Source organism: Dromaius novaehollandiae, unplaced genomic scaffold (genome assembly GCF_036370855.1).
Source record: "Dromaius novaehollandiae isolate bDroNov1 unplaced genomic scaffold, bDroNov1.hap1 HAP1_SCAFFOLD_30, whole genome shotgun sequence".
Classification (NCBI taxonomy): Eukaryota; Metazoa; Chordata; class Aves; order Casuariiformes; family Dromaiidae; genus Dromaius; species Dromaius novaehollandiae.
In genome coordinates this window covers 4,658,101-4,682,312 of record NW_026991333.1, presented here as the reverse complement: position 1 = coordinate 4,682,312, position 24,212 = coordinate 4,658,101, and the positions used below count along the sequence as shown (strand labels likewise).

General features: G+C 50.5%; 2 protein-coding genes across 2 annotated transcripts; one reads left to right on the top strand and one right to left on the bottom strand.

Annotated features, from left to right (window-relative positions):
- Nucleotides 1–763: 763 nt before the first annotated feature.
- On the top strand, nucleotides 764–23,334 carry LOC135325860 (PIN2/TERF1-interacting telomerase inhibitor 1-like). Its single transcript, XM_064503828.1, has 5 exons — nucleotides 764–840; nucleotides 5,576–5,685; nucleotides 7,661–7,753; nucleotides 8,499–8,567; nucleotides 13,164–23,334. Exons 1-4 carry the CDS (start codon nucleotides 822–824, stop codon nucleotides 8,538–8,540), a joined length of 264 nt encoding a protein of 87 aa, XP_064359898.1. The 5' UTR covers nucleotides 764–821; the 3' UTR covers nucleotides 8,541–8,567; nucleotides 13,164–23,334.
- LOC135325859 (T-cell activation Rho GTPase-activating protein-like) lies at nucleotides 12,962–18,882 on the bottom strand. The gene is made up of 9 exons (XM_064503827.1): nucleotides 18,556–18,882; nucleotides 18,405–18,452; nucleotides 17,877–17,943; nucleotides 17,512–17,690; nucleotides 17,019–17,180; nucleotides 16,401–16,510; nucleotides 16,090–16,285; nucleotides 15,793–15,910; nucleotides 12,962–15,424 (listed from the first exon to the last, which is right to left on the bottom strand). Exons 1-9 carry the CDS (start codon nucleotides 18,880–18,882, stop codon nucleotides 15,132–15,134), a joined length of 1,500 nt encoding a protein of 499 aa, XP_064359897.1. The 3' UTR covers nucleotides 12,962–15,131.
- Nucleotides 23,335–24,212: the final 878 nt, after the last annotated feature.

Here is a 24,212-nt window from a genome sequence, read left to right as displayed (position 1 = left end):
AGGAGATAAAGGCATAGTTTTCCTGAAGAGGCTTTGGAGGCTCTTCTTTGGATGTCCGTAAGAAGTAGGTACCACCAAGAGCTGCCGCGATCATGCCATAAAGCTGAACTTCTCCTGGGACCAGAGGATGAGCACAAGCTGGTGGACGCAGCATTGTGAGGGCCTCTCCAGCCCTACAACTCTTTGAGAAAAGTGCAAACTGAGCTAACCTGCACTCATAAAATTTCTAAGGCAAGACAATACCCTACCAGCACGATTCACCCTGCTCTTGACCAACTTTCTAGGTAATTTCCCGACCCCCGCCAACCCCCCCACAACCGGCTCTGCCTGTGGAGACGGCTGAACGCCCCAAATGGCCCTGCCAACCCTCCCTCCCGACCCTGAGGGGAGTGAGGCAGCTGTGGCAGCTCCCTGCCGTGCTCCGAGGCTGCCCGGGGCCCTCAGGGCCCCAACGCGCTGGGCAGAGGCCGCCGGGTGGCTCGGAGCCTCTCTGGGGGTCGGCGACACCCCGCTCCCCCCTCCCGGCCATGTGCGAGCGCTTCAGCTGCCCGCAGAAACGCCTGTCTAATATCCACGGAAATATGCGCGGGAATAGCCGATATTCGATATACTACGTATTTTTTTAAGGTTTATCACCCGGAAGATAGCTTTACAACCTCTGTTTCCTCACGGGTGATGGTTGCGCCCGGCTGCTTCGTGGCTTTTCAAGCAGGCTGCGCCTTCTCCGCCTTTTCCTGCGCCCGAAAGCGCGGAAGGCCCCCGACGGCGTCCCAGGAGCCGGGCTGGCGCCTCAGCGGCCGGGAGGGAGGGAGGCCCCCAGGATGGCGATGCTGGCGGAGCGTGAGTGGCTTCTCGGGGCTCCCCGGGGGAGGAACCGCTTGCTGGGGGGTGATTCCACCTGCAGCGGGGGGTGATGGCGGGAATGGCGAGGAGAAGGAGCCGTTATCCCTGCGGGGAGGCTGCCGGTCTGGGCGCTACCGCTGTAGCGGGGAGCGGGGGTCGCCTCAGGGCTGCCCCGCGCCGCCCTCCGCCAGGCCTGGGCGCTGGGCGGCTGCCCTGAGGCCGGGGGGTTGGGGCCAGGGCGAAATTCCGCTGTGGGGGAAGGAGAGAGCAGGAGATAAAGGGTTTTAGGCGGCTGCTTCGGTAAAGGCACCAGCCTGCGTAGCTCTAAGTGCAGTAGATCCCCTGGGCTCACTGGGAGAACTCATGTCTAAGGCTGAGCCATTTCTCGTAAGCCTTTCGCACAAGGGTGTTGCTGAATGGAGCATTCGTGAAGGTTTTCTATGTTGTTACGAGCCACCTGGGTAATTTCTTCCCCCCTCCCCCCGACGCTGGAATCAAAAAGGGCTTTGCTCCTACCTCTGAGATGCTGGAGGGCTTGGGCTCCCTATATCTAACAGCATCGATTAAAGCCTTGGGGTGAATATCCCAGTCGATAACTTTTCTTTGGGTGAAGTTCATCTATTCAGGATACAGAACTCTCTTGGGGTTGGCCTGAGGTGGGTTTTTTTTTTTTTTCCCTGCAGAAACAAAGTTTTTGTTACCTTGTCTTCCAAATTCAAGAAGCGTTTCTGTAAAGTAGCTTTCTCTAGTAAATGTAAATCTGTGTGTAAACCTCTCAATTATGCACGCACAATATTTCGTCTTGTTAACGGAGAGTGCAAATGCGACAAGAAGCTTTTCTAATAATAGTTACAGACTACTGCATAGTTCCAGAATACTGCATTCATGTAGGTTTTTATGTAACAGCTCTGGTATACTTGTGTGTGGTTGTTGTTAACGTTCTTAGCTGATATTGGTAAGATTAACTGTTGTCAAGATACCCTGAAAATCATAACAGAAGGTCTAATAAATTTGTTTCCTTAACTGTAGGAAAGATGGACACAAGCGTAATGGCTAAACAGAAAATCTGGTTTCCATTGGGAGATATAGATCTGAATTGTTGAAAATTGCTTTTATGCATGTACCTTTCTGATTATTTCAGATGTCAACTTTGTTGGTACCATTTTTGAGAATTTCTTCTTTTTTTAATTTGATACTGCAAGTTTCAGTATTGTAATGCTACGTTAATGCTTCTGGATATAGTGAAAAATAAACAAACAAAAAAACCCTTTGGAAATCGGTTGTCTTAAAAACAAATCTAACTACTGAAAGCCACCTTTCCAGAATTGTACGTTTTTGTTCATCACCTGCAAATTCAGTAAGGCCGTGTAATACACTTGTATTCTTGTTTGCAATTCTGCATCAAGTTCACATGCTCCTACTAATCCCAAAAGAGAGATGGGGAGAGGGGTTAATTGGTTTTACTACAACTGTGAAAGCACATGCATATCAGGAACCTAAAATAACAGTTTATGTAGTTTGAGTTTAAAAGCCTATCAGTAGCAGAAATGGGCAAAAGGTTAGCTTTTATTTTTCACTTATTTTTAACTCAGAGTTTTTAATAAACTTTGATAATTAACTGTCTGTCTTAGTGGTGCTCATTTTGGAGGGAAAAAACTATATGGATGGGTTTCCTAGCTTGGAATAAAAAACATTCCTGTCTGTGGACTGTATCTTTTTCTTTTCCTGATCATTGAAGGCAAATTCAGCCTATTTATTACTGTCCTTGTTATCACTAGATGTAGGCCCACAGCTCTGGTTTGGATGGGAACCCATAATCTTGCATGCTCTAGAGACATGGGCAAAGTTAGAAGTTGGGTACTGGGTCAGAAGGATTTGTGAATGCAAACATAGAATTTGGTCATTTGGGGAAATGAACTGGGTGAGTCAGAGCTCTTGAATGCCTCCTAGCTTACTTTCAGAAAATTATAGTTTAATTCCATGTCTGGTGCACATATTTGTTTGGGCAAAACAGTTTAGTAATTGATCTCTTCCACATAGTGGGGCTTCTGGGTTAAGGGAGTATCTAAAGAAATGACACTTTTCTCCACTGGATGGTGCTACTTGCCCAGAATTTCATTAATATCTCTAGCATCATTTTCTAAGAGCAGCCCAGAACGTTGGTGTTAACTTCAGAGCTGAACTTTTTAGCTGGAAGAGAGTAGATTTTTAAAAGACCTCTGTGAGCAAACATCTCTGACAAATTGTAGGCTAAATACCTTTTTTATCATTTGTTTGGAGAGGGTAGATGATTTTATGATTGCTATATGTGACATGAAAGTGTTCCTGATTCTTCTTAAGTACTTTTGATCAATATAAGCAACTTCCTGTAGTTTCCTGCAACTAGCTTATGCTATTTGAAAATAAGACTGTGTTAACATGACAGAAATGTGAGGATTAATCCCCTTACAGTAGTTACAAGGTTTGAAGTACATGGATTAAAAGTGCTGGGAAGAGGAAGGTCTCTTAAAATTTCAAGCTTAAGAAATCTTTGCATTAAGTCTCCTCGTGTTTTGTTATCAGGGTTCTCCTGGGAGTAAAATGTCTTGGGGCTTGTCTACAGAGAGATATTCTGGAAAATTAATCAAAATTAACTTTTAAAGTGGATTAGTTGAGCTTCATCAAACAATTCAGTTTGGAAATTAATTTAAATTCACACGTTCAGTTGACATGGATTACTTCTACTGCGTAGACAAATCCTTAGATACACACTGTACTTTACAAATGTGTGAATTGCATTGACTTTAACTTCTTGGGATTTGCAACCTCGCCACTTGGGGAACTAGTTACAGAGAGCAAAATAGTAGGTGAGCATACTGAGTATGGTGTTATAGATAGATTAAAAAATAAAATTGAGCAAGTTGGTTTTAGTGACTCAGTGAAGGAGAGTTGTTGCTAATTGAGGGATTTTAAACAAAGGGAATAATTAGAAAATATGATTGAAAGGAAGGCTGCTGATCAGCTGGGGAGCCTAACCTTCTCTATGAAATTGGTTCTTTTTATTAACCTTAATGTCTGTTTCACGCTTAGCTACTAAAGGAAGCAATGGCCAAGATTTCCCAGTTTTGGTAGGCCTTAACTTTTACTGCCCAGCTTGATTGATATCTTTTTAATCCATTCCCCCTATCAACCCTCTGAAACCTGGGTCCCTAGAAATTGTCTGTATCTTGGGTGAAGGAAGATGATAAAGCATGTGAAATTGATTGCCCCAAATTCCTAGCTGACTGTCTCAAACACAGTAAATGAGTGAAGTGAGCCACCTAGCCAGGCGTTCTGTTCGCAGTGGAGCAGCTGGGAAGCCTAATCTGCTTGGGCCCGTGTAAAAATCCCAGTCCACAGTAGCACTTTACCACGTTGTGTTACCAGCACAGGGTTTGTAGTGGATGTTTGTTTCTCTGAAGGCTGCCTGATGGAAATAGGTCAATCATTTGCCTATAGAGAAGTGGACCGAACGAGTGTTGTATGGATTTCTGTCACAGCACTGAGTCACTTATACTGTAAAATCTTTTTAACAGACTGTTTGGTGTTTTATGAAATTCTTTGTCAGACTTCTGCTTTTTAAGGGATTGCCTTACGTAGCCTATGTTGAGCTTCGAAGCTTCAAAAAATGTTTAAAAAAACCAACCATCACACTTTCTGGTAGCATTAGTTTTTATTTAAGAAAGAACCAAGATGAGGCTAAAAATAAATTGAACTTCGCTGTGATATTCTCTCCCTCTGGCCCAGATTGTGAGTACTGCATTTTAGGGAAAGATGATTTCCTGATTATTATGAAAACGTCTCGGTGGACATGGGTTCCTACTGACTTTTTATGGCCTTGAGTTAATCGGTCATAATGATTCTCCATTTCCCATCTTGTTTAACGAAGTTTGTAATCTTCCTGTCTCCCATTCTTTTCATCTTGTTTTATTTCAGTTCTCTTCCTGCATATGTTTAGGTGCACACTTAATGTGACTGGTTAACTGTAGTAACTTTTCTTCCTCGATTTCAGTGAAGCTATTCGTAGTGATAAAGGCAAACATATGTATTTGGGCATGGGGCATTGTAGTTATTCAGTAGTAGATTTAGAACAGAAGAACCCAGATCCTGAAGATCTCTGACACCTGCAATAATTTCTATTGACTTTTGCAGGGTTTCTGAATAAGCCATTTTGTGGCAAATCCAAAATCTGAAATTCGGTAGATTTCTGCTCTGTCATTCCATATGAGTGATTAGGTTTTATTTGGGGTTTGGCTTTTTGTTATGAAGGCAGATACTAGATCTCCTGTATTCTCGATAAGAGGAAGGATGGACAGTAGACATTTGTCAGAGCTAGGAAAACCAGCTTTGACATCTCTTCTATAGATCACCTGTTGAAGCCAAATGTAAAATAAAGTTCAAACAGAACTTAGGCCTGCACTTTTAAATGACAATTCTTAAAGCCTTTGCTAAAGTGCAGCCCGTCCCCAGGGTTTGACCAATTCCATAGCTATCTTGCTGTGGCATTATTCACATTAATAGTAATATTTTTCACTGGACTTCTTTGCAATCTATAATTTGGTAAAAATAACCCCCCCCCCCAAAAAAACATGTTTGGTCTGGCATAAGTTCTGGTTTTTGGAATGAAGGACTTCTCTTGAATTGATTAGAAATAAATAATATGCACACTGTAAGCACAATATAAACGGAGCCTGACTTTTCCTTCTTGCTGTAGCCCGTAGAAGGCAGAAGTGGTCTGTGGATCCACGAAACAGTGCTTGGAGTAAAGATGAATCTAAATTTGGCCAGAAGATGCTGGAAAAGATGGGCTGGTCCAAAGGAAAGGTATGACTTAAAGGAGAATTGTCTAGCTGAAAGGTTGTCTCTAAACTTTTCTTGAACTAAAAACGCTGAGAAGAGGAGAGATCTGGGTGGAAGACTTGCTGGTGACTCTCGGTCCCAGCGTTTAAACAGCCATCTTCTTTTTATGTAATTTATTCTTGAAGTCTGATGAGAATGCAGAGAAAACTTGAGCAATGTTAAATTTTTAGGTTTTTTACACAGGTACTCACTAACTTCTGGCTTTCTTCCTTTCCATTCCCCACTCCCCTCCCAAACAAGATAATGTCCCCCAGTAAAAACAGGAGCATGGATGTAAAATCAGAGAAGTATTAGAGAAGACTTTATGTTGCCTTTATCCCCTCAGTTCTCTCCATGGCCTTTTATATTGTTTAAAAGAACTCCAGGATCTGCTTTAATCTTTCACCTATTTTTGAAAGGTTACTTCTGATGTGTTCCCTGAATGACTGAAATGTAGTGTGTGAGCTGTATTCCTTTCAGCTTCCAGCCTATCCCTGTGCGGTAAGGGGGTGAGGTGACTGGCTTTGGTGCTAAGAATAACTCTCTAGGTCAATGCAGACATCTCAGCTCTCCCTTAAAAGCACTTTAACTTCCACAAAGGTGTCTCAGCAAAGCGGGGAGTTGGGCTTGCGTGTCAGCGTGTTTTCAAGTCTTGCGTCACTAATGAAACGCACAAAGAAAATCCACAATATATCTTTAACTGTTCTCCTTCAACTCCTCTCCCTGCCCCTTTTAAAAGGAATAAAATTAGGACTGTTTTCAACTCTGAATAAATTAAAACTTACAGTGCCAAAAAAAACCCTGCTCTTGGATTGTAGCCTACTCTTGCCTCAGAAAACTGGCTTCTATTTAGTACATAAAAAATCTTCTGCCTGCCTTTAATTTCAAAAATAACCAGTGGTACCTGATTCAAAGGCTGCTGAAATCAAGGAACTGGCATTGGTTTCTCTAGGCTTTAGAACAAACTGTTGCAGTATGTGACTGAGAACTGTCTGGCTATGTAAAGGTGCATGCATGTTTGCTTTGTATGTAAGATGAAAATAGATGTATAACCCAGAGTAGAAAAAATGCTGTTAAATATTCTGTTTATATCTTAGGCAGCCAGCTCATCTCAGCGTAGATAATGCCTTTGCCGTTACGAACACTGTGTCAGGGTGTGGAAGGAAGGCCCTGTGTTGCTTTGTGTCTATCATCTCCCCTCGTCTTCCTCACAGTAATTTTCCTGGCTTAGGCTGCAGGGTCTTCCTTTACAACAGCTACAGCTGTGCTGGAAGGTTTTATATCCCCATTTCATTATAAACTCAGACAAAGGCTTTGTCTTCCCCCCATCCCAAATCATATAGATAAAAAGGATAATACCAGACCCAAAGATTGCTTCCAAGATGCAAATGCTTATGGTTTTTAGAACAGACAAAACCAACATTTGTTTGCCCCCATCTCTTTACTAAGTTACGGATGTGAATGCTATAGAGGATGTTTTTAAGGCTCTGTTAGCTGCATTCTGATCCTTTCTCTGCCCCCCACCCCAACATACCTTTATTATGCAGTATGAGCTATCCTGTGTCTTATAGCTGTTTGTCATTATGCATCTGCCTTCCCAATAGTGACTGTATTTTTGGTGAGAGACACATTGATTTTGTGTGTTTTGTTTTAAAATAGTAAACACTTCGGGGTTGCCTGGGAGTGTCAGGTGGCTTCCTGATTAATCACCCAGCTACATAATGTTGTTGCTATTTTAGTGTTTATGATATTTTGCTGGAGGCTTTAGTAGTAAATTAAAAATACTTAATATCTCGTGTGTGCTAATGCCTGCAAATGAATTAAGTTGCGGGCAAGCAAATAAATAGTAACTTGTGGTTTATTGCTGTATTTCATTACAAATTGTCTTACAGTACAAAAGCTCTAGTTGCTTAGACACTGCAGAAGAATCCTTACGCTTTTGCCCTTAAATCCTCCTTAGGGTCTTGGGGCTCAGGAACAAGGGAATACAGAACATATCAAGGTTCACGTGAAAAACAACATGCTGGGGTTAGGAGCAACCATCAATCACGAGGTGAGCACTAGACCTAGGTAAGAAAATGTGGCTCCCATTTCAGCTAAAGCACAACCTTTGTAATGGGACTTCAGTGAAATCTGCTGTCACTCCTGGTGGCGGTATACACCTGTGTGAACATCTCTGCAGAAACTCTTGACCTTCAGTTTAGTTACGCTCTGTTGGGTGTTTTGGGAGAAAGTGGCTATTTGGAAAGGTTACAGTGAGTACAGGAGGCTGTTCAGAGAATAGTGGCTTTCTAGCAAACCACTAAAATACTTCCTTCCTCTGTGTCTCTTCTGTAAAGACTACCTAGCTTAGCTTTATGCCTTCTGTCTTTCCTTCTGGAACAGTCACCTTCCTGAGTGGAGCTCAGGTACATAGCAAAAGCAGAATTTAGTCCTAAAGGTACTGGATTCTGAGTCAACATCTCGAGTAACATTGTTGCCAGAAAATCACCTTAATATTTCCTGCCTGCTGTTGAAAACATCTTGCCCAGACTATGACACGCAGAGCCAACAGCAGCTCAGTATTGTTTGAAGACATGCAAACACAACCCTTATCCCTTCTGCACTTTGGAGTGACTGTAACAAGCCGCTGTTAGTGTTGCCAGCTGTGGAGTTTCAGAGGGTCCCTCCTGCCAAGAAGGGTTGAGTACCTGCAATTAAGTTACTTCTCAGAGTGCAGAATCTTAATACACTTTTTAGTGAAATTTCTGTTAGGACTGAAAGCTCTTGCCTTGTATTCATGTGGGTGATATTTACAGGACAGCTGGATTGCTCGTCAGGATGACTTCAACCAGAACTGAATGATTGCCATGGACAGGGTGAAACAGGTAGGTTCATGCTTTGCTCAGTCGGATGCTGGAAGCTTAATAGGGTTTCCATTCTTTCTGTCTTAAAAGGCTAGCTGGGACCTAATCCTTTGGGCTGCTCATAGTATGGGGTTGACAACTTCCCTTCCTCCCCCTCTCCCTGAAAATCAGTGGGAGCAGAAGGACGTGTCATCCATGATCATGCTAAAGTTTGTCTAATTGGATGTGTAAATCTTAGTGTGTTGTTTTTGCTCTGGGTCGGGCTCCTGTTAAAGGCTTTTTATTGAGATAGCAAACATCAAAATTTTGAACTTGTGTGTTTTACCCAAGACCACAACATAGAGGAGGACCTTTTGCTGGGATGTGCTACAACAGCACTTGTTTCTTTGAAAAGCAGCCAGAGTGAGTATGAAAGCTCACAACAAAAACATTCGCCATTGCAACGCGTTTGCCTTTGTTTAGCTAAGGAACTGTTGCATCTGGCTTGCATGCTCTGGTGGTTTCTTAACTGCCTACTTTTCCTGCCCTCAAAGAACTGCTTTTTAGCTTTTGACTCAGGGTTATGCATTTCTGTTTTGAATGTGGTATAATGTGATTTTTCTAGCCGTGATGTAGAGCACACAAGTGGGGAAACTATACAGCTTCCCCAAAAGAGCTATACATAAAGTCATCTAATTTTGAAAAGCTCTTGGTGTATGTTCAGTCTGACCTTTGTTTAAAAAATGAAGTAATGCTTCAACAGTGGGTGTAAGCTTACAGAAAGAACTGCACACATCAAAGCTGGTTTATCATCTCTCCTTTAGTTAGACTGGTACATCTCTCAAGTTCAGACTCTAACCGCATATCTGAACAAGTCTCTGTGGAGTGTCATTAAATCAAGAGGATCTGTTGGACAGCCTGTCCGCATGCTGCCAGTGGCAGAATTGTCACCCTAGTGAATTCAGCAAGTAGAGAGCAGAAGATTTTCTAGGAGAGGGAGGGTAGAAGGAGGAGGAGGAAAGTCAGTTACAAGAAGGATCAAATTAGTTGTTCAGGGAAAAGTTTAATTCCTTGACTCTTGTAGTTGGTGACAGTCCAGAAAATGAGGATTAAAATTCTGGATCTAAAGCTTAAACTTTTTTTAATTGCTATGTTAGTCATCCTTGTGCACTGCAGCCCTAATTGTGATCTGAGGCCACACAGTGCTAGGTGCTGTAGTTAAAATCCTAAAGCGGTAAAATAGCATATTGTAGGGAAATTCCGAAAGTTCCTGTCTGTCTTTATGTATAAATCCTACCCAAGTTCCAACTTGAGCGATGGGAAGATCAGTTAGGTGTAACTGGTGGGAAACCTGCAAACTGATGAGCAGAGAGCTGAAATGACTTGCCCAAGGACACAGTGAGTCAGCACAGAGGCAGGTTCAGTGAGCAAGGCTGACTTGTTCCTAAACCTGTGCTGTATTCCCTGGGTCATCTGTACGGATGCAAAGTGGCCCCCTAAAGCCATATTTCTCTCTTTCATATGGAGTTATTTTTCCATGGTCTTTTTAGCAACTGTGACAAGAGATTTCCATCACTGAGGATAAATTTGGGTGCAAGTTGAAAGGTCCCAGTAGGATTCAAGTTTGGTGATTTACAGACCGCAAGCATTGCTCTGAAACTTGTTTTTTGGCTGTTGTTTAAGCTGGCAAAACTCATCCAGATAACTCTGCTTGCAGCCGTGCTCCAAGATCAAATGCTTGCCCACGGTTAACCTGTTTTGCACCAGGACTCCCCAAGTCCTTCTCTGCCAAGCTGCTCTGCAGCAGGTCGGCCCCCAGGCTGTCCTGCTGCATGGGCTTCTTGCTGCTCAGAGGCAGGACCCTGCACTTGCCTTTGCTCAGCTGCAGGAGATTGCTCTCTGCCCATCTCGCCAGCCTCTCGAGAGCCCTCTGAATGGCAGCACGACCCTCCAGGCTGCGAGCCCCTTCTCCCGCTTCTGTAGCCTCAGCACACTTGCTGCTTTGAAAAGTGCAGGCCAAGGGCTTGTCTCCTTTCAGGCTTGCTGCGGCTCTGTGCAGCTGCCTTGGAGCCACAAAGAGCCTGCTTTTGTGTTGTCAGGAGACCCTCGTGCTGTATGGGATGCTCCCTGGCCACGGGCTTTCAGGCGGTGAGGCGAGCGTCTCCCCGGCAAGGCAGGGGTGAAGGCATCCCCATTTAGGAACAGTAGGTGTGCATCTGCCATTTCGTGCAGCACCTGAGAGCAGGTCTGCAGCTCCTGCCTGACATCTTGCAATACACTCTGAGGAGAGCCAATGCAAGGGGTGAGCAGGAGGTGGGAAAACACGGCAGGATTACCTGTGCTCGCTTCCCAACCCCCCCATCATGCTGGCCTACCCCGTTGTTTCCTCTCAAGCTAGGGGCTGCCAAGAGCTCGCCCTCCTAGTTACTGCAAGCTTTGCCAGAGACCAACCCTGCTCTGCAGTTGTTTCATAGGAGTGCTTAGGGAGATGTAACTTTTTGTATATCACTGAGTATCTACTCTAGAGAGAGAAGTGTTTTGTAGGGATGTGGCCATCTCTGCTCTACCTTGCCTGTTTGGTGGGACTGAGGCCAGAGCAGCCTGAGCTGGTACGTGACATGGTGCGGAGGAGCGGGAGGCTTTGGGGGGAGCCTGGCACCAGCCTCCCTCGGCTGAGTGGGATTGCTGGGGCCTGAGCTGAAGCTGTGCAGGAGGGCTGTGGAAAAAAGCGGCGCTGGAAGTGAAAGAAATACCCCTTCGACAAGTCTCCAGCGTTCCCCTCCAGGCCCTCCTCCCTGGTGCCCTAGGGAGCGGGAGTGACGGCTCTTCTCTTTTGCACACCCAGAGACTTCTCCAATGCCACGTCTCCTGGTGTCTGTCCCTCTCCGAGTGGGTGTGCACGTGTGCATCGTGTCGCGGCATGTCATGTCCTCCTTGGAGTAGAGGCCTCTGCAAAGCTCTTGACTGCCCCTGCGGTCCCTTGCTGCCCTCCTAAGCCGTGGTGCCCGGGGGAGCAGGCTGGTGAATGCCAGCCAAAGCTGGTGGGCTGCACGTGTTGTGTGAAGTCTGGGCTTTGTGCAACAGAAGTGGAGGCAGAGAAAAGGCAGGTGGAGGGCGCAGGGAAAGCTGAGTGTAGAAACCTGCTGCTCAGGGCCTGGAGGAAGAGGACAGGGTTGTTCCCTGTGACCAGTGGGCTGGAACTGCAAAGCCCTGGGCTGTGCAGGAGGCCTGAGGGGAAAGGACCCTGCAGTGAAGGAACCTTTCTGCAAGTCTTCAGCCTTTATCACCAAGCTGTCCTCCCGGGGAATCGCTCCTGCAGTTCTCTTGCTTTGGGCCTTACAAGTTCACAAAATACTGCTGCATCCTGTCAGCGTTGTGGGTGCCCCCCTGAAGCTGCAGGGTTTGCGTTTGGGCGGTAGCCTCTGTCAGGGCAGCTGGTGGGAGGAGTGTGGGTTGGCAGAAGGATGAGTTTTGAGCGGCCATAGGATCAGTTCTGTAACTGGCTGCTTGGCTGAAGAGCCAGTCTGATTTACAGTGTGTGAAACCTCTTCCTATTCTTCCAGGGAAGATGAAGCAGAGCTCCCGAGAGTCCAAGTGTGCTTGGGATTTGTGAACCATTTGCTTCCCCTTTGTTCAGAGAGGTGATAAAAAAACAGTGCTTCCCCCAGCACCCACACAGGCTCGTGGCTGGCTGTGTGCATGTGAGCTGGCTGTGCCTCTGGGGATGGGGTCACTTGGCCCAGCAGATCGCCTTTCCCCATGCATTTTCCTTGCTGCTCTTTTCAGACTATCGATTGAAGGTGTTGCCTCCTCCTGTCAATGTGGAGCCTTCTGCAGTTCCTCAGAAGCTTTCATTTTTTGTCCTAGTGACACAGGCAATAGGGACTGACTGCTCTCACAGTTCAGAGAGAAGTGCAACCAGAGCACCTAAGCAAGGGGGGCTTCCTTTCCCTGGAGTCAGGACTTGTCCTGGTGCAGAGGCACATGGCAGCTGCAGGTGCTGCTGCCTGGCTACTGCTGGCAGAGTAGCAGCATGTTATCATTTGCGGGGTTTTGCAACTGGATATGGTGCATTATGGGCATTGAAACACTTGTTGGATCAGAGAACTAAGCAAGTTCCCCTCAGAATGACCCTGGTCACCTTCATGGCTGTGTTTCCAAGGGACCTGCATGGCTGAGGTTCTGTGCTGCTTGCCATGGGAGATGGGGGCATTCAGGCATGCAGAGGGAATGTGGACCAAGAAAGCAGCATTTTGCGCCTGCTTTGCGCAGCCCTCAGTGCCCCTGGGCCTGCAGAGCAGTGGGGAAGCAGGCCCGCTGCCTGGAGCCCGTCTCAGCAGGGAGGTGTGTCAGATGCCCTCCTCTCTGACCAGGTTCTGTCAGGTATTCCACGCGTGGGAGGGGAACTCTTTGCATTTGAAATGAACAGGTCAAGATCAAGGTGACAACAAAGAACAAGGCGGTGTTTATTAACAGTAGGAGCAGAGCAGGTAGCATCATTCGCAATGCACGGAGAGCTTTTGGTGACCAGCCTTTCAAGATCTCATCCCAAGGCTGTTCAGTCAGGCGGGTTTCCACTTTTGCTCACTGAATCAGTTTGCTAGATCATCCCTCATTTTTCCTTCTCTCTCTTCTCAGTGTTTTCCAGTTCTGCACAGACATTTAGTGGCCTTGGCGGGGATTTTTGGGAAAGCTGTCTAGTTGATGGAAGGTCACTCCAAGTGTTACCGAGGTATTAAATGGTGCCAAAGAAGACATCTTGTGTTCAGTCCCAGGAGAAGCTAAGCAGTACTTCTGCTTGGTGATTTGATCAAAAGCAGATGTCCCATTCCAACAGCTAACGTTGCCAACTTCACAGCTGACATCATCTTTGCAGGGAATACAACTGAAGGTGCATACCCAGATGCCTCCCAAAGCATTGTCATATGCTCGTCATGTCTCGGTACCACAGGCAAGTTGCCGGGCGCAGGGACCAGCTGAGTGTTTCCTCCTGCCTAATTCCAGAGCTCTGGGCGTGGTAGGACAGGTCAATCCCTGCCTGCATAGCCAGTAGCTGCAGTGCTGGCTAACCTCCTCAGTGCCATGAGTACGGCAATGCAAATGATCTCCTGCCAAGGCAGGTGCCCACACATTCCCATGAAAGACACTAGGAATGACAGCATCTTGGCCTCAAGCCATTCCTTTTGTATGAATGTCCCTGATGCGTCCAGTCCCTAGCAACAGGAAGAAGAGCTCTTTGGTAGCTGCATTCTAAGGGCCTGTAATACTTTTCAGCACGCATAGCTTTTTTTCCCTTCTTGCGTTAATGGCTCGGTTGTTAGCTGCCCTTCTTAGGCAGCTAAGAGCACTTTCTCCAAGGGAGTGTGGTTCTCCTGGCACCCTTGCCAAACTTTAGAGCCTATGGCAACGGTGTAATCCTTTCCGCCTTGCACATTTTGTTGCCATAATCCCACCTTGCACATTTTGTTGCCGTAATCCCATGGGCATGTAGGCTGGGGGGTGCCCCCTCGATGGTCAAGCAAGCATTTCCTTTTTGAAAGCACTTAATGCTGCCTGGTGTTGAGGTTCCCAATTCCGTAGGGAGCTTTTCCTCAGCAAATCATGCAGAGGTGCTACTTGAATACGGAATCCAGGAAAGTGTCACCTCCAAAACCCGCCAAGTTCCTCAGACAGGTCTCAAGGGTTTTGATCTGAAAGTGTGGGAATGTTTTCTATCACCTCTCATATAGATTCTGGCAGTGTTTTCCGTCCCCCTATCCATCGGGTGCCCAAGAAGGTGACCCCTGGGCTGGATCCTTGACAGGATTCACACACGGCTCCCAGTTGATGTGCTGCAGGGGTCCCAGGGAAACTGCCAGGGGAGTTTCTTCCAGCAGGAACCGTGTGGGTTGTGGTTTCCACCTCCAAATCCTTCTGTGCAGAACCTCGGGCCCTGAGCACATGCCTTGGAGACACCTCTGCTGTGTCCTGTGCACAGCTGGTGCATGGGCAGGGGGGCAGAGTGTCCTGCTTGGATGTGGTGGATCTCGCGGCTGATACTGTGAGGCCACAGAGGGAACTCTCGTGGTCAGGCAGGTTCTAGGGAGGCTCTTCATAAGGGGGGGGTTCTTCCAGAATTCCTCTGCTCCACCCTCCTCTCGAAACACTTCCTCCGCTGCCTTGAAATGGGGCCTTGCTGATATGCCACAGGCAAGGGCTTTTCTTGTCTCCCTGGACAACTGTGCAGGAGAACTGATTGTCTGTCCTTGGGGAGCTGTCTCTCTGGCAGCTCCTGTTTTCCCAGGCCCCCAGCTCTGGAGGATTTTTGGGCACCTTTTCCTGCGGTTTGCCAAAGAGCATGACACGCAGCGCTTTCCGATGGCTCTGCCAGGTGTCCTGCCGTCCTCGGTGCACTTGATGGAAAAAGCCTGGGGCCTCTTTCGAAAGGTCTTTTGTGGAGTAGAGGGTGAAAGTAGTGTGGAAGTGGGGAAGACGGAGGCATCAGATGAGGCAAGGAGCTGTGCAGGGAGCAGCTGGAGGCTGTTTGGGGCAGGGAGAGCTGTTTGATAGCTGGGAAGGCAATCCTGCACGGTGTTGTTCCAGTGCCTCCTTCTGCAACCTTAGCTGTTACTGCTGCCCTGGCAGTTTGCCCTCCCTCTCGCTGGCCTCCTGCTCCCTTGCCCAGCCTTCCAGGCGGTCGTGGCAGGACAGGTCTGGTTCTGAGAAGCACCTGTCCATGCTGCTGATGCCACTGGTGAAATTGCTCAGGGAAGGGGCAGAGACGCAGGTAGGATAGGGCCTGCGGAGACTGCTGCTCCTGCCCTTGGGCTGCTCCAGCTCCAACACGGGGGTGCTGCCTTCAGCTTGCGGCTCCGCGCTGTTGCAGGCAGAACCGTCATGCTGAGGAGCCCCTGGGTGTCCTGTGGGGAGAAAGAGCCTGCTAGGTCTTTGTTAGGGGCCACCTGAAGATACAAGGGGGCTTTCGCTGTGGAACCACGCACCCTAGGAAAACAAGGACCCCCGAGGACAATGTCCTGTGAGAGTGCACTTCTAGGCCAGCGTTAGCAACTAGGAGAGGAGCAGAAGTGCACAGAGGTTTCCCATCTGGGAGGAATGCTGTTCTGGGAGTGCTGTCCTTTGGAAAGTGTTCCAGGGGGCAACCACTGCACTACCATGTTCAAGTGTCTGCAGCTCTCTGCATTGCCACAGCCTTCTGTCTTCTGCTATGCAAGGCAAGACTGCAAACCAGCAGCCCTAGCCTGGCACAACCATCAGTGCCTCCTCCTACCTGTGGAGCTGTTGGTGTGCTCCGGTGACTCCTGGGCCGAGGGACTGAAGGGCAAGGTGATGTCCTCCCCAAATATTGCTCGGCAGTTGTCTATTAGGAACGCCACCAGGGCTGTCACCTGCACACAGAAAACCCGTGATGTCAGAGATTTGCCTGTCCTGTTGCACATAGTCCTGATGTGGGGCGCCCCAATGTTCAGAGGTGCTGCTTCGTTGAGCTTTGGCAAGGGCACGGGGCTGTGCGGGGCTGGCCCCGAGCTGCGCCAAAGGTGGGAGCCAGGGGCTGAACTCCACAGACCTTGTCGTTCCTCTCCTTCAGCTCTGCCAGCGTGAGCACGTTGTCCGTGCAGGGGCTCAGCATATTTGGCCCCACGCAGATCGCAAGGTTGCTGGTGTCCATCTTGCTGGTCTCCACGTTTTCGCTGATGTGACGCAGCACAGCGAGCAAGCGCTGGAGCAGCAGGAGGTTTGCTGTGGGCAGGCTGTCGGCCACCCTAGGGAACACAAACCAAAGGGAAGGTTAAAGATGCAGGGCACAGGCACCGCTCCACCGTCACGGGAGCAAGCTGGAGTGCCCTCCAAAATGGTGGGACCGGTTCAAACTCTTACTCCTTCAGCTTGTCAATTTTGTCCTGCTGGCTTGGCTTCTCCAGCGCTTGCATCCACTCCTCGTAGAGGCTGTCCGCGAGGAGTTTGGAGGGGATATCCCGAAGAAAGTCCTGCAAGGCCAAGGTCCTTTAGAGGATGCTCTCAACAGTGCCAGTGAGCAGAGAGGGAGCATCGCGGTGCCTTGGGCTCACAAGCAGGCAGGTTGCTTTGAGCTGCCTGCTCCCAAAGGTGCTCCTGAGCACTGAGAGCGCGGGGGGCTGTGCGAGTGCGTGCCAAACGCACTGGTGTTAGTGCAGGAGCAGGACCCAGCTCCTAGCTGAGCCTTTGGTGCAGCCCTGAGTCTCCGTGGTCCTCCCTGAGGAGAGGAGGATGCTGAGGAGGAGGTGGAGGAAGGGAGTTTCCCATGGTCATGCAGGGAATCAGGGGCAGAACTAGGGCAGCTGACAATCTGAGGGGGAAGAAAAGTGCCACAGTGTCCTGAGCCTGAAGCCCGGAGTCTGGCTTCAGTAGGCTTTTAGCTTGGAGTGCCACCGAGGGGAGTGGAGGCACTGCCAGGGGCCCATGCACATGAGGCACGTGCTCGGAGAGCTGTGTGCTCTGCTGGTGCAAGGAATTCACCTTCAGCACCACTGCCAGGAGGTGCACGGGTCTGCTGTCCAGGTCAGCGCTCTTGCCCTGGTTTAGGACCTCCTTCAGCTCCTTGCGGGCCTTCTCGCTCGCCGCCTTCCTGAAGATGCCCTCGGTGGCAGGCCCTTTCTCATACAGTATAGCCAGGAGCTCCTGCAGGAAGGAAGGGACAGGTTTGGACTTGGGGGCACACTCTGCTTTGCTTGCCTTAGTAGCTCCTTCTCGCTCCACGTCGATCACACTGGCAATAACCTGGTATTTCCTAGGCACCCGTGCCAGTGGTGTGGGCTGGAGCAAAGCCGCAGAGCTGGCCCCCGTTCCCCCCTGGGCTGGGACCTGGCCTGCAGGCCTTGCGTGTCAGCAGCGCGTGTGGAGGGGGAAGCCCCAAAGCGCCTCTCTCTTGAGAGCCCCAGCACAAGTGCTGGGCAGGCTGTGTCGCGCGAGAGGCCCGAAGCAGCGTGCCTCTGTGGGCAGGCTTGCTTACCTGGACTGGCTGGGGCAGGCCCCCGTCTTGCCCGCAGAGAGCTGCCAGAGGCTGGCCAAAGAGAGCCGCCCTGGGGCCAGAGGCGAGCTGCCCTGGGACAGGGCAGGCCCTGCTGGCAGAGGTTCCTCGCCGAGCAAGTGGCCAGGAGATCACCTGCCTTCTTGCCTTCGCTCCCTCTGCTGCAAGCAAAAGCAAAGCCCAACTCAGGGTAGAAAACCTGGCGCAGAGGCTGCCTTTTGCGTGTGTGCGGTGCCCTGTGCTGCAGGGTCTCCCGCAGCTTGTCCGGAGGCGCCGAGGTTTTGCACGGGGGGAGGGAACAAGCAGCCTGTCCGAAGGCAGCTGCTGCCGTTCTTTCTCCGACTCACCAGCCGAGTGGCCAAGTGCCTCTTCGCCGTCGGAAGGGTCCAAGCGGGGGCCTTTCTTGGCGTCAGCCTGTGAGAAAGGGCTGATGGTTACAGAGCCGCCCCTCCTCAGTGGGGGCCTCGAGGGAGCTGCTCCAGCGATGTTGCTGCAGCAATGCAGGCATGTGGGAGAGGCTGCCAGGAAAAGTGGGTGTGGTCCAAGGGCTGCGGAGGAGAGGCTGGAGGTGCAGGCCTGACGCTGTGCCTCTGTGCCACGGGGGCTGTGGCAAAGGCTGCTGCTGCAGCCAGCGCCCCCGAAGCGGCCCTGCAGCCCCCAGCCCCCTGCACAGTTGCAGGCTGCTCCCTTGATCCCGAGCAGCCCCCGTGCGGCACAAGGGGTCTGCACGTGACCGCAGGGACAGTCTGCCGTGCCGTGCTCTCCCTGGCACCAGGCATTTGCTGCCTTTGCATGCCCCAGGGAGCTGCCGCGCGGTGCGGAGATCGCCCGCGTGCGCAGGCAGCCCGGGCAGGGCACAGGGAGCCCCTGCTCACCTCTACCGAAATCAGCGTCTCCACGGTCGCCGCTGTCAGTGACATCTCCTAGGCAAGAGAGCAAAGAGGCGCCATGAGAAACTTGTGCGAGGGTGGGTTTGGGGAAGGCGAGCCACTGTTGGGGCAGAGCGGCGAGTGTGAGGACACTTACGGGACCGTAGAAGCCAATGACCTTGGTGAGGAGCCGCAGGGAGGGCAGTCGGGTGAGCCTGGCTCCTGGGGCTCCTGGGCTCTGCCTGTGCACAGGGAAGGGCACGGGAAGAGCTCTGTCACCCCCAGCCCTCGCTGCTCTCTCTGCTGCCAGCCAGCCCCACGCTGCCTGGCAGCCCGACCCCCGAGAGCCTCCCGCAGCGCTGGCTGCCAGCACCGCTCTGCAGCTCCCGGCGTCGGTGCTGACTGCAACCGCGAGGCTGAGCAAGTCACGCGGCTCTGCGCAGGAGCTGCCCTGGGCAGTGGGGGCACCTTTCCCCACCGACATTTGGGTCTTTCTGCGTGCAGCTCCACCCGGAGCACTCGCCCACTCAGCCTTGCGGCGGCAGGTTGCATTCCCTGGCAGAGCTTACCGGAGCATCGTGTCCAGCCAGAGCTGCTTCACCTCCTGCGACCTGCAGCACAAAGGAGACCCAGCCTCAGCCCCGCTGCCCCTCCTCCTGCTTGGGACAGATGCGGCCCCAAACAGCTCTCGCCCCCGTGGGCAGAGTCCCCGGGCCAGGGCCGAGCCACGTGGGGCAGGACAGGGGCTCGCGCAGGGCGCTGGGACCTGTCGCCCCCACTCACCCAAAGGTCACCACGCAGAGGTTGGTGGGCCAGACGAGGATGAGGGTGCGGCTGCACTTGAGGCCAAAGACCTCCTCCTCCTCCTCCTCAGGCCTGGCTGCGGCTGCCTCCTCGCTGCACAGCACCCAGAGCTCGCTGAGCCGCACGCGGTGCTTCAGCCAGAAGATGGAGCCGCACCTGCAGGGAGGCAGAGCAGGGCCTGGGGTGTGGGTGTGCAGCGTGGGGGCCACCCCAGCTGTCCCCCAGGAAGAGCCGTTTCCCAGGGCAGAGCCATGGGGAGGGTGGCCCCGAGCCCCAGGCAGCAGCAAGGAGCCTCCTTTGCAGCCGCCACGCAGAGGCCGTTGGAGAAGTGGCTGCAGGGCAGTGATGCCAGCAGCACCCTTGGTGAGGGCCTGCAGGGGAGGAGGACAAGAGCAGGAGCCTGTGCCCTTCTCCTGCCCCCTGCTCTCCTTCCAGAGCAGTGCTGGGCATGCAGCGTTCCCGCGGGAGACCCTGGCCGAGGCGGTGCTGGGGAGGAAGGAGGGCTGTGGTGGCTCTTCTTACTTGAAGCTGGCGATGGCGACCGCGTGGGGGAAGAGCAGGAGGTGCCTCTGGCGCGTGCGCTGGTGCCGCGTCACCTGCGCAGGGAGGGTGAGCAGGAGCTGGGGGCTCCCGCTGGAGACGAAGGTGCCGAGGGGCGGCGGGGGCCGGGAGGCTGCCCTGCGCCAGAGCCCGCAGCGGGCGCCAGGAGCCACGGGGCCAGGGGTCCCGGGGTGTGCCTGGGTGGCAGCAGCGCCGCGGGCGCCGCAGATGTTGGCCTGCCCCATGGCGCCGAGGCCGGGCAGACGGCTGCGGCAGCGCCAGGCACCGACCAGGCCTGCGTGAGGCTGGACGCGTGTCCCTGTGCCGGGCAGTGACCCCAGGCTGGGAGCCACCTCTGTCCGCACTGCCCCACGCCAGCGCAGTGCCGCACGGGGAGGGACACGCGCTGGTGGCCGTGGCCGGGTCACTGTGATGCCACTGTGGCACATTGTGATGCGCTGGCCGGGACGGGTGGAGCCCTGGGGGCTGCAGGAGTGACAGGCCATCTCCCGGCCTCTGTCTCCTCCGACGCTGGGGCATTTCCATGTCTGCAGTCTGGGACATGGGAGGAACTGTGTTCAGAGTATGTGCAGTAAAATGAGTTCTGTAAAGTACAAAAAGAAAACCTCAACTAAAAACACACACCGGGTTTCTGTGTAGGCGCTGGGATGCTGTGCCTGCTGCCTTTCTTGAAAGCCGTTCCTGAGAGGGCATTTCCCCCACAGGTTTCCAAATCACAGAATCAGCAACTGGTTGAGGTTGGAAGGGACCTTTGGAGATCATCTAGTTCAACCCTCCTTCTCACTAACCTCCTTTCAGGTTTGGAAAGGATGCCATTAAGTCCCCTCCAGAGCCAACTCTCCTCCAGGCTTAGATAAAGTGCTACAGCCCCCCGACCATCGTGATTACTGTCTGTTGGACTTGCTCCAGCTTATCGACCTCTCAGGTTAACCATGGGCAAGCATGTTATAGAGTTGGCCATCATCCAGTTTCAATTGGCATTAAAAGTCAGCTGAAAAACTGAAAACTGAAAAATTTTCCATACCCCATATTATCCCCAGGCAAACGGTACTGTAGAACGTACAAACGGACTCTTAAAACGAACCCTGAGACCGCACAATCCCGGATGGGCGCGACGAATATCTGATGCAGTAACTAAAGTCAATGGACGATGGGGAGTAAATGGCTGCCCCAGACTCACTGCTTTTTGCCCTAATCCTCCATCCCTCTTACCCGGGACTAGGGAGAATAAGAAACCGAGGAATCCCTTGTATTACCCGGGACAACCGGTTCTAGTGCACTTACCCACTGTGGGACAAATACCTCTAGTACTAAAAGCTTCAAAAAATCTGTATGCATGGGTAGCTACTGATGCCCGTGGGAAAGATCTTAGAATCCATACCAGGTGGATCCTCCCTTCCTTTTAGGTCAATTAATCTGAAAGGAAGAGGGCACTGAGGAAGAAGACTTGTCTTATGTCGAGCTTGAGTGTCCTCAACGATACTACCTGTGGTAGTTAGAATAGTTATTTTTATCATTTTTTGTAATTGTGTGCTGCGATCATAATTAGCTTTATTGTTGAAAACACAACAGCCAAGAATGGCATTCTTAACCTGTGTTGGAAAAATACTTCTTGTCTTAATGTGCTTATATGTGCTATGGCAAACCTACCACCAGCATACACTTCTGGGGCTTGGTATTGTACCGGCCGAATAGGTGATGAGGCAACCACATTCTTCAGCCCTCTGGGCAACAGAGATGCAGCTTACTTTCAATTCCCACCAGGGATAAACGGGCCATTTGCTCAGGGCATTGGAGCTAAGAAAGGGCATTATTGGATCTGTGGACACACAGCACACAAATTTTTACCCGCGGGGTGGTTGAGAATTTGTTATATAGGGATTATCAGACCTTTGTTTTTCCTTTTACCAGAAACAAGCGGACCTCGGTTAGGCATAAAGGTACATGATAACCTTGGAGACAGAAGTGTTGCCTGTAAGACGGGATCCATTAAAGTAAATTTGGGTGGGACACAAAAAGTGGGGAAATAATGAGTGGCCTCCTGAACGAATAATTCAACATTACGGGCCTGCAACCTGGAATAATCAGACTACAAGCAGCTCTAGAAATTATTACCAACAAAACCGCTGACGCAATAGATCTTTTAACTCGGCAATCCCAACAGATGCGCACGGCAATCCTTCAGCACCACATGGTTTTTAGATTACCTGTTAGCTGAAGAGGGAGAAGTGTGTGGGAAATTAAATATTCCTAACGGTTGTTTGGAAATAGATGATGTAAGCGAAGTAGTTCTCCAGTTAACCAAAGATATCAGAAAAATAGCCCACGTCCCTGTCCAAACCTGGAACGGCTGGAGTGGCGATTTGTAGTCCTGGTTATTGGGGGCACCGTGGGTGAAACAGTTAATATTGTATTTGTTAGGTGCAGTTGCCGCCTTAATGTTCTTGTATCATTCCTTGCTTTGTTCAATTAATCTGACATGTTCTGTCAAATATGCAATTTGTTCCTACCACCTTGCCCGACGGCATAAAGAAAATCCGTGCCATCCATTGGCCATGGCCAACCACAGTACCCATCATTTCCCAGTTTCTCCTGAAGGAGGAAATTGCATATTGACATCCACAGCGCATTTGCCAGCTGTTTTATGCCTATTGTAACGATACTACCTCCTTAACTCAGTTTTGATGTCTGTTTTGTAAAGTTAAATGTTGTTGAAGTTGTTAAGGAATAAGCTTGCATTGAGCAAGACCTCTGTTTTTTACCCAAACCTATGTTATTCCCGCGACTTCCCCCCTGTCCCTAATTCTCTCTCCCTTCCTTCCTTCCTTGCTTGCTTGCTTTCCCTCTCTCTCTCTCTCTCTCTCTCTCTCTCTCCTGCTGCCAAGCTGCAATGTCAAGACACAGGGTGGTGTAGAGAACCAGTTCTCTACATGCAGTTTTGTCTCGACATTGCTGCTGCTGCTGCAAAGCCGCTGCTGCCAAGGCGCATCGGGCAATGCCGCGCCGGGGCCCCCGGGAGCCGTCCGCGAGGTAAACAACCTCGTGCACCTGCACGAGGTAAAAAGGGCGCAAAAAGGGCAGAAGGTCATCTCTAGGGCACGGACTGCACGTACTCATTTGCCATCTGCACATGAGCAGGAGACCCCCAGATGCCCCAGCCCGTTTCTGGAAGGTTCCGAGAGGGCGGACTGCGCATGACAGTTAATCTGCATGGGAAGCGAGGAAGCACCGCCCAGAGGTGGGGCAAGAACCTATAAAAACTGCAGACTGGGTGAATGGGGGGGTGGGGGGCTTGCTTGCGACGACTGAAGAACTCGAGCGGAGTCAGCGGAACCAGATGGGAGCTTCCCGCCTCTGCCCCCCACCCCCGCCGCCGCCGCGACTCCCAAGAGAAGAGGACCAACGGGACGCCGCTGGATCCACGGGTGGTGATATCTGTCTTTCCCTCTCTCTCTCTCTCTCTCTCTCTCTCTCTCTGTCTTCCCCTTTTCCTCTCTTTTTCCTAAACGTGTGACGCGAGACGTGTCTAGTTAGTTGATTCCATTTTGCCTTAATAAATCTTAAAAGTGGTTGGCTGGTGTCATTTTCACCTTAATTCAGTCCAAGGGCATCGCGAACTTGGTCGCTGGTCCTAAGGGGAGGGAGGTCGTCCTGAACGACTCCCTTTGGGCCTTGACAGTCCCCTTCCCATTTGTAAAATGGGATAAACATGCCAGCCGTGTAGTGTGCTTTGGAATATTCATCTGTGTGAAACTTGCTATAGAAATGCCAGGGAACTTTATTGCTGTGACTGAATTGCTTTAAAAAGTGTATTAATATTCCTGCAGCACTGGCTCAGCTCGTCAGAGGTATTAGCAGTCACTAGAAGAGGCCGTGATACACCTCTTATTTGCAAACACGAGCACATTTCTATGCTCAGTAGTGAAATTCCTCCTTAAAGCACAAGGCGGTGCTGGTGCCCCTTTTGCTGTAAGAAAGAGGCGCAGGAGGGAGCCCTGCAGAAACCCATTGCTGAGTAGTATTCCCTTCAGCACAAGTGGATCAGAGAGCAGACTCAGAAGTACCTCATCTCTGGTCAGAATATTTTGCCTTGTGATGCTCACTTTCCCCATAGACCCACCCCCTTTTTTTTAAGGATTTTTCAAGCTAACTGCAGATTCTAAAACTGGATTTGCTAGTCCTTCCTTCCCTCAGTAGAGTTTAGTGTGTAAATGCAAGAGTAGATCTGAGGCTGCTTTCTGGCAGTAAACTCCCCCACTGCAGGCTGCAGATTTCATTTTTAGCTCAATGACTGTCATCAAGTGGCACTACCTATCAAACCGTGGAAATCTGTAATTCCAGCATCAAAAAAGCTTGGTCTGCAGAGCATTCAGGCGTGGAATCATATGAAAAAGGTGACTCAACTTGGCCCTTAAGGTATGGGTTGATTGCCCTACCCATCCCAGCTGC

Excerpts from the sequence above, each read along its gene's own strand:
- LOC135325859 (XM_064503827.1), bottom strand. The coding sequence starts at position 18,882 with ATGTCGGTGGGGAAAGGTGCCCCCACTGCCCAGGGCAGCTCCTGCGCA. Across the intron at positions 17,181-17,511 it reads GCCTGCCCCAGCCAGTCCAG|GAGCTCCTGGCTATACTGTA; the intron begins GTAAGCAAGCCT and ends TCCTTCCTGCAG. Across the intron at positions 15,911-16,089 it reads TGAAGGAGAGGAACGACAAG|GTGACAGCCCTGGTGGCGTT; the intron begins GTCTGTGGAGTT and ends TTCTGTGTGCAG.
- LOC135325860 (XM_064503828.1), top strand. Across the intron at positions 5,686-7,660 it reads TGGGCTGGTCCAAAGGAAAG|GGTCTTGGGGCTCAGGAACA; the intron begins GTATGACTTAAA and ends AATCCTCCTTAG. Across the intron at positions 7,754-8,498 it reads GAGCAACCATCAATCACGAG|GACAGCTGGATTGCTCGTCA; the intron begins GTGAGCACTAGA and ends TGATATTTACAG.